This window comes from Penicillium hordei (assembly GCF_028827395.1).
Source record: "Penicillium hordei strain IBT 12815 chromosome Unknown utg000006l_segment0_segment0, whole genome shotgun sequence".
Lineage (NCBI taxonomy): Eukaryota > Fungi > Ascomycota > Eurotiomycetes > Eurotiales > Aspergillaceae > Penicillium > Penicillium hordei.
The window spans coordinates 4,115,614-4,124,182 of NW_026623147.1; the positions used below are offsets into that span (position 1 = coordinate 4,115,614).

The 8,569-nt window shown below is 47.1% G+C and overlaps 3 protein-coding genes across 3 annotated transcripts; 1 reads left to right on the plus strand and 2 right to left on the minus strand.

Moving 5' to 3' along the window:
- Nucleotides 1–1,104: 1,104 nt before the first annotated feature.
- Nucleotides 1,105–3,258, plus strand: N7537_012194 (uncharacterized protein; the record flags this gene model as incomplete). Its single annotated transcript, XM_056903248.1, has 2 exons — nucleotides 1,105–1,891; nucleotides 2,012–3,258. 2 exons carry the CDS (start codon nucleotides 1,105–1,107, stop codon nucleotides 3,256–3,258), a joined length of 2,034 nt encoding a protein of 677 aa, XP_056748535.1.
- Nucleotides 3,259–3,925: 667 nt separating this feature from the next.
- Nucleotides 3,926–5,132, minus strand: N7537_012195 (porphobilinogen synthase HEM2; the record flags this gene model as incomplete). The annotated part of the gene is made up of 2 exons (XM_056903249.1): nucleotides 3,926–4,828; nucleotides 4,902–5,132. 2 exons carry the CDS (start codon nucleotides 5,130–5,132, stop codon nucleotides 3,926–3,928), a joined length of 1,134 nt encoding a protein of 377 aa, XP_056748536.1.
- A 1,113-nt stretch (nucleotides 5,133–6,245) lies between these two features.
- N7537_012196 (ankyrin repeat domain-containing protein) lies at nucleotides 6,246–8,168 on the minus strand (the record flags this gene model as incomplete). The annotated part of the gene is given in 5 exon segments (XM_056903250.1): nucleotides 6,246–6,478; nucleotides 6,498–6,872; nucleotides 6,889–7,486; nucleotides 7,520–7,739; nucleotides 7,783–8,168. Coding segments are annotated over 5 exon segments (1,812 nt in total), but the record flags the coding sequence as incomplete, so codon positions are not given.
- Between the last annotated feature and the right edge of the window lie 401 nt (nucleotides 8,169–8,569).

Consider the following 8,569-nt stretch of genomic DNA (forward strand, 5'->3'; position numbering starts at 1 on the left):
TGCAGTCATCAAATAATTCCCGAGATGGGCGCCAGATCCATGAAAACTTCAGGCTTGAGAAGAATTTAAGACAAAGAGGATCAAAAATGAGATTCAAAGGGAGAATTCAAATAGAAATATATGATAAATATATACCCCAAAATTAATAATAAAAGTCGAATACTCTTTAAGCGCATAACCGCCCTTATGCGCTGGACACCGCGTACACGGGCGCCAATGGCGAATGTGGGCAAAAAGGAAATTGGGGAGGGGAAAAAAAGGAAGGGACGCGCGCAGACAAGTCCAAAGCGGATGGGCCATGTCTCAGACCCGCGCCTCATTAGGACACGGCTGATCGCTTCTCCGATTGGGTGCTGCCTGTGACGCCGTCATTGCCGATCGCGCGTCAACTTCCCCTTTCCCTTTTTTTATTTTTTCTTTCTCAGTTGGAGATTACAACTCATTTTTTTTATTTTTTATTTATTTTTTATTTTGTACTTTTCATAAAAGAGAGAGAGAGAGAGGGAGAGAGAGAGAGAGAGAAAGGGTCCTAGCTCGGTGTTTTCCTTCTCTTTTATTAGTCTCTTCTTCCCCCCCCCCCCTCCCTCTTCTCCCCCATTTTCCGTCTCTTCCCTTCTCCTTTGGCTTTCTCTCTCTCTCTCTCTCTCTCTCTCTCTCTCTCTCTTCTTCTCTTCTTTATATTTGAGCCTTTTACTATTTCTTTTTCATTTATATGCTCTTTTTTTCACTTTTTTTTTCTCTATTAAAAACCCGCCCTCCCCCACCCCTCTCTTCGTTGAATACTCTTTTTCAACACATATCTTTGTATACTATCTGATAATCTCCCGATCTTCTCGCCCCACCTGACTTAACTTGAAATTCCACGCAAACACCCCCCAACAAAGGGTTGACTAAGATATTGGAAGTACTTAGGTATTTCCGGGACTTTGAAAGCTTCTCTTCTCTTCTCTTTGAAACTCATGTTTGGGGCCTATTTCTTGGCAATTGAGTTGCAACTTTTGCCTAGACCCATATACTTGAATAGTTTCTTACACCTCTCGGTGTAACCTTGACCCTATTCTTCGTGTTCTCTGGTTCCTTTTACTTGTTTCTTGGCTTCCTATCATGACGGCTCTTGCTGCTGCAACAGTCATGAATGGTAGTCATGACTCTGGGGCCGAAACGGGGACGGAGCACAGCCCATCCCGATTCACTGCAGTTAATGGCAGAGAATCCGTGATCCCCGGGAATGGGAATAGCCATGGGTCAACATCCAGTTCTATCCCTAACGGAGAACGTATACCGGCCCAGGAAAAGACCAATTTAGATTCCAGTCATCGAGATGATCGGGATGAGCCTGCCAATGATCAAGAAAAGTGTTCACAAAGATCTTCGCCCAGTTCTCACAACAAAAACAAGAGAAAGAGATCAGAGTCCCGAGAACGAGATTCCGCAAACGCCTCCAGGAGCCCGGTAAACCGACCTGCCGAGAGTAGCCAACCCAATCCGAATGGCAGCATGCCAGGATCGGTCTCGGAGATGGAGCGTGGCAATCATTCTGCAACACCGTCTCATCGGTCCGAGGGCAATGATGCAGGCCAGACTTCCGCCAATAGTCCTTGGTCAGAATATGATTCTCAGCTGATCACCCAGGCACAACGGGCCCAGCAAATCGATGCATCGGATGCCCACCTAGCAGACGCTCTTCAACGCGAGACAGGCCAAGAAAGGTCCATGACAAATCGCTCGACCCCCGGTACTCAACAACCGTCCTCTCCTAGTTATGCGCCAGATCGACATGGAGCAATGCAGGTGGCTCCAAAGAGAAAGCGCGTATTTAGTAACCGAACGAAGACAGGCTGTATGACCTGTCGCCGCAGAAAAAAGAAATGCGACGAGCAACATCCAGCGTGTAAGTCCACTCCTAACCGCTCTAGCTCCCCCCCCCCCCCCGGCGGCCTTTTTTTTTGTTTCCTTAAATTTTTCCCTGTCCAAATTCAACCGAAGGAACGACATTAATGATGCATTGTAGGCAACAACTGTCTTCGTGGGGGTTTCCTATGTGAAGGGTATTCATCCCGAAGCACCTGGCAAAAGCCATCTAGTACAAAAGCCCCAATCCCTTTACAATCCAAAGAAGGCTATTCAGACATCAATGGCTCGTATATGCAAGAAACACCTCGACACCAAGACCGGCCTAGCCTAGTGGAGCATGTCGACGCGACAAAAATCAGGCCCCTGGTGGTGGAAGAGAATGACCGACCCGCGCAACAATACAACACCAGCCCAACAGTTACACCATCCAACCATGCGTGGTCAAAGCAAGCTTGGCCAGGTGCCGCTCCGGGGCCTGGGTCCAATACCAGCCATCCCCCTTATACGTCCGAACCCATGGCGAAAGTCGTCGATTATCGGGAAGTTCCACCCATTCATGAGCTGTCGCGGGAAGGACGTCCCAAACCTGACTATCCAGTCATCTCTTCACTTCGGGACCTCAGTCATCCATCTCATCCTAAATCCAATATGCCCTTGTTCCAAAATGGGCCCGAGCAACGAACGTTGCCCGCGGCGGCTGTGGATACCCATAGTCCCCAGGCGCAGGCTCGGATGGCACTTAGTATCGAGCATCAGCTTTCTGGCCGTACCGTATCGAGTGACGAGACCGAGAAGGAAAAAATGATCAGAGGCAAACTCTACCGACCATTTGACGTCCACCTCGTGGAGGAAAGAGATCGTTGCCGAGGCGCACTATGGAAATTTAACAACGCCTGCAATCCGCTCAACGGCATCAGTTCGAAAGAGCAAAACCGCCTCCTGAAAGAGGTCATCGTGCCCCCGGCATCTTCTATTGTCAACTCGCCAGCTGGAACCGGCGTGGCTCGCTCTGCCGGATCCATTGGTCAAGGGGCGGTCGTTGAGGCTCCTTTTAGTTGCCATTACGGTTATAATCTCCACATCGGGGAAGACGTCATGATCTCGGAGAATTGCCTGTTTGTGGATGACTGTGTCATCCGCATCGGTGCTCATACCTGGATAGGGCCCAACGTCAAAATAATTAGTTCAACTGCTCATCCCAACATGCAAGAGCGCAAAGGCTCGCAAAGTCGGTATCAAGGTCGGCAAGTCATCATTGAAGAAGATTGTTATGTGGGCGCGGGGTGCATCATCTACCCGGGGGTTCGTCTTGCCCGTGGCGTTTATGTGGCCCCAGGAGAGATTGTCAACACGAACATTGCGGGTTACATGTTTCAGGGGTCAAAACCTAGCTTTGCTATGTGAACGAAATGATGTGTACTGATTTTTTGTACGTGGAAATGCCGAATGACCTTCTAGTACGGTGTTGGGTCTACCAACGCCTATAGATGGGGGAACAAAATCATGACCTCCCCCATGGGTTTCTTCTGGTTCCATTTGAGTTTATTTTTTTTTATTTAATTTTTTTTATTTTTTTTTATTTTTTTTCTGATTTTATTGTTTTTGATTTTGATATCCACTGTCGCTGACGACCGGTTTTTCTTTACATTTGTATGTTATTAGCGTTTTGTGCGGCGAACCGGATGTCATCTTGCAGTCTATACACAATGTCTCTGCATTATTTACCTCAATTCAAACTCGATTCTGCTGCAAAGTTTGATACTTGTTAATTATAGAAAGCAAATATCTGATATACTATCGATTTAGCAGAGAGAGAAAAGAAAAGAAGAAATTAATAAGATTGTAATAAGGGGTAATCGTTAACAACCAAGAAAATGGAAACATCATGTTCACATAAAGGGGAATCTATTCAGTTTCGAGTAGCATTTTATGTTTAATACATCAGACCCACGATAGAAGTCAGATATAAAAATGCAGTCAATAGTAATCACACGGAAATGAGAGGCCCGAAAATCGCACTTTTGGAGTGAAGAAAGTGTAAGGAGAGGAGAAAAATGGCGACTTGAGTGAACTAAAGCCAATCGAGGAATTCAGGGACGAAATAGCTGATCACAATCCCAGCGCCTGCTCTTAATATGCCTTCGGTGCTTTCGAAGGCCATATCCTTGAGATTGAAGACACCGGCCTTGGCAGCGGCGTGGATCATTGCAAATTCACCGCTGACCTGGTAGGCGGCTACTGGAAGATCTGGTGCCAAATCTTTGGCATCCCGAATGATGTCAAGGTAGCTGCTGGCAGGCTTCACCATGATAATATCTGCACCTTCGGCCATGTCTCTCTGTATCGCACGTCGGGCAAGACCGCGACCGCCTGGGGGAAGCTGGTAGCACCGACGATCCCCGAATGAGGGACAGGAGCCAGCTGCATCACGGAACGGCCCATATAAGCAGCCGCTGAATTTGGCACTGTAAGACATTAAAAGTACACGGTGTGCCACACCAGCTTCAATCAACTTGAGCTTGATAGCCCGGATTCTTCCATCGTTCATGTCTGATGGGGCCACGCAGTGAGCCCCAGCTGCCGCGTAGGCAATAGCTACATCGGAGATCCGATCAACGGATTGCGCATTGTCGAGGGTTCCATCTTCTCGTAAGATACCACAGTGACCGTGCGACGTATACTCGCAGAGGCATACATCGGTTGTGATATAAAGTTGAGGGAAACGAGATCGGAGAAGACGGATAGCTTGAATCACAGGGCCATCGGGGTCATCTGCGGCAGTTCCCAATGCATCTTTGGCGGATGGCTGAAGCGGAACACCAAATAGCATTACCGAGCGTAGCCCCTTCCGAACAAGGGGGGCGAGAAAAGGAACCAGGCGATTGATTCCACGGCGGTATTGATTGGGCAACGAAGGAATTGATGTCTCCTCGTCAGGATTGTCCGTGATGAACAACGGATAGATGAGCATATCCTATAGACATAATGTATTAGCGATTGAGTTGCCAGTGCCATTCATTATGTGTCTCATGACGTGGAGGGCGGACCTTTGTCAATTGCCTGTCGGCCTGCCATGCTCTAGTTAGGGGATGGCTATATCCAGAATGTAACTGGCTGGAAACTTCGCCCGAAATGCTGACGCTCGTGGCTGCGGTGCTGGTATACGACCGAGCGGTCGCGTGAGACCGGTGAGATCGAGCGTGAGAGATTTGCGAGCTGCCATCATCTACACGAGTATCACGAAATGCAATGTCGGAGACCAAATTTGAGAAAGACATGTTTGAGATAGGGAAAGGGAAAGGGAAAGGAAAAGAGAGAGATGGAGACAAGAGTCTAAGGAACAACCTTGGAAGATCCAAAGGTGGAATTTAAGGGAATTGGGGAGGCCGAGGATAAGGTGAATATCAGCCACTCTGATTGGTTGACTAAGCCTTTCACATCCCGCACTTTGCCACTCCGAGTTTGCCGGATATCCCGAGGAAGAGATTAGATCGAACTGTCCAGGGTGAAGTATATACAACATAATGTATTACAGTAAAACCTAGTTATAACGAATTAAATGAAACACGGTAAAATATTCGTTAAATCCAGGTATTCGTAAAATCCAGGTGCCATATATAATATATATCATGTAGTATCTCTGGCTTAAATACAATTTTATACCCTATAAAGGTCCCTGATATCATTCTGCTTCTATACCCTTCATTCCCTCGCTTCTACTAACCTTTCATGTCTATCAAGCACACTAATTAACTACTCTAGTAGAGCCACTTTTCTAGGAGGTGAGGATCGAGAGGTGAGGTATTTTGATTGGCTGAAACTGGCTAATTATCACGTGATTAAATAGCGAGGCATTTCATTGGTTAATATCGATACAAAATGACGTAACAAAACCTCTTTATAACGAATTTTGTATGGGGGAAATGATGAAATAACGAAATTCGTAGTAACGAGAAAAATTCGTTATTACTATGGCGGATCAAATGAAGCACCGGTTTTATTTCGTTAAATCCAGGTATTCGTTATATCCAAGTTCGTTATAACTAGGGTTCACTGTATTTTAAACGGATTGGTCGTTTTCAAAGTCTTTGTAGATACTTCTTTTTTTTTCCATATTTCCCTCTTGGTGTTGTAACTAGGAGGGTAAGAATAATTAGCCGTAGAATATAAAATATAAAATATAAAAACAGGCGACTTTTCCCATGTATACATACATATGTGTACAGTTAACAACTATGTAGTTATGCAATATAATACCATCAATGTTGAACCTTTGAGCTTTCGCCCAGGTTCAAGGGCAGAAATGGGTGATTTGTCAGAAAAGACAAGACGACTAATCATGCATGTGATCAGTCCAGCCCTAGAGGTACATACAGGACTTGTCACTTACCCATCAACACGCCCCCAGCCAATTCATACAATTCCCTCCATGCTTCCACATTCGATTGCGTTTCCACTGTAAATCCATAATTTTGAATTTCTTTCTCGTCCCACTCCCTCGGTTGCTCAATATAATCTACCTTTGTACCCTCCAACTCACATGTCCGTTTAGCTCCCGCATCTCGAAGAATCCGGATGACCTCTGGAAATGACTTGTACGACTCAGCTGCACCTGCTGGTGGACCTTAGATTCCATCGTAGACGAGGTTTTTGCTCCAGCGCTTTGGTGCGTGCTCCACCAGGTTTGTATGATGCCAATCTCCGCATATGTGCACGGCGGCCGAGCTCGGCGGAGTGGAGAACTCGATCTAGTGGGGTCCATGGTGGGGACTTCGATGTGTTGGGCTTATTTATGTAGCTGGCGAGACCGAGAGAGAGGAGGAAGTTTAATGTGAGCGGTTTTCCGCTCTCTGTGGCGGCGAAGAGGGGTTCATTGCTGCTAGGGGTGTGGAGGTAGTACTTTGTGTCGGCCCTTTGGATACCAGGGCTGAGATGGAGGAGAAAATGCTGGATGAGGTCGTGACTGTCTTGGTCAGTCGAAACAAGGTTGTTGGCAATTGAATAGAAGATGTCTCGCCCTCGGTAGTTGAGAACGAGGGGACCGGCCCCGTTCTCGAGCAAGAATCGGCCGCGTCGTGCAGGATCGGTTCATTTCCAGAGCAATATATAGTGGGAAATCACCGCGGCGGGTCTTTGCATTGATGTCTGCTGGACGGGGGTGACTGAGAAAAATCTTGCATGCAGCCTCGAATTCGTCCTCTGGGTGGTACATGGTTGTCAACTTATGGAGCGGAGTAGCCTCTTCGAACCGGATGCAGATGTCAAGATTTGGTATAGCCTTCACTATCTTTGTTAATGTCGGTATGTATGAATCGGGATAATCCAGACGTGGTCCAACGATAGACGCCCATGAATGCAGGACTGCATCTCCCGTGGTCAGAACTGATCCCCCCAAATCAGCTCCAGCATCCAACAGTGCACATATTATACCCCCATCCCAGCATCCTCGATCGGCTGCCGCTGCAATAGGGGCTAAACAAGGTTTTCCCTTGTCCTTAGCGTTGATGTCTGCATCAGCCTCGACCAATATATTGACTAAATCCGCGATCTGCGCTAAATGATGCTCCCAAGTTCCATGCCGGTTCCAATAATGCCAGTGATGACGCAGGTATCCATGTCGGTCAGGGAAATACTTGGTGATTCAGTGCAAGTTATTTCGTCCCACTGAGCCCAATAAAGCGCCGTCTGCACCATGAGATGTCAAATATTTGGCTATCATAGGTTCCCCAAAGTACGCTACCAATGAAAGCGGAGTAGTTGACGGATCTAACCCATGATAGACTACGTTGACATTGGCCCCAAGGGAAATGAGAGCGTCGATGGCCATCATATTGCGGAAGAAAAATGCCCAGTGAAGAGGTGACCTATGTGGAAGTTCAAACGGGCTGACCTGTTAGTTCGATGTTGACACGGAGAAGAAAAACATACTAATGAAGTATCTCGATCTTTTCTGGATATCCACTGTTGTATTCCTTGACGGGCTCCATCACTGCATTGATATCTGCCCCTCTTTCAATCAACCGTTTTGTGATTTCACAGATCGAACCCTCGGGGATCATAAACAGCCAATGCAGAGGAGTGATCTTCTGCTGAGTTCTACAGGATGCATTCGCATCATGGCCAAGCGGAACCTCAATCACTTTCGTAAGTCCTGCTTGAAACGCCTTATACAATGGTGTCTCGGCATTTTCATTCTCCTCGTCCACGGTTATCTTTCTATCATCCATTAGACCCTGCAACGCATCAACAGCCCCAGATGTTGCTGCAGCATGCAATATCGTATTCCGTTTACGATCAAAATTCCCGTTCTTCATCTTCCATTCCAGCACTTTTCCCTGTCAATTGCCATCTTAACGTCACTTTTCCTCAGGAAGGGGTCTGAACAAAAACCCCTACCTTCTAAACTGGTCGTTCGCCTCTTCCACTCTCTTCTCTAGTCTACTAGGCTTTGCAAAAAGGTACCCCCCAGAAACAGCCTGCAGCATCCACTCTTCCAAAATTTCGTTCCTAAACTCTGGCGTTTGACCATGCGCCTCCATAATCTGCGCATATACAGCCCTAGCCGGGGAGTATCCCGCCCTCGCCACGTCACCCAAATACGTTAAAATTCAATCGAGGTACATCGGCTTCTCTCCTGTAACTGTCTGCGCTATCCCAAAAAGCACATCTCCCGCAAACGGGAGCACAATTCCTTCCTTCCTTACTGAGCGCGTGT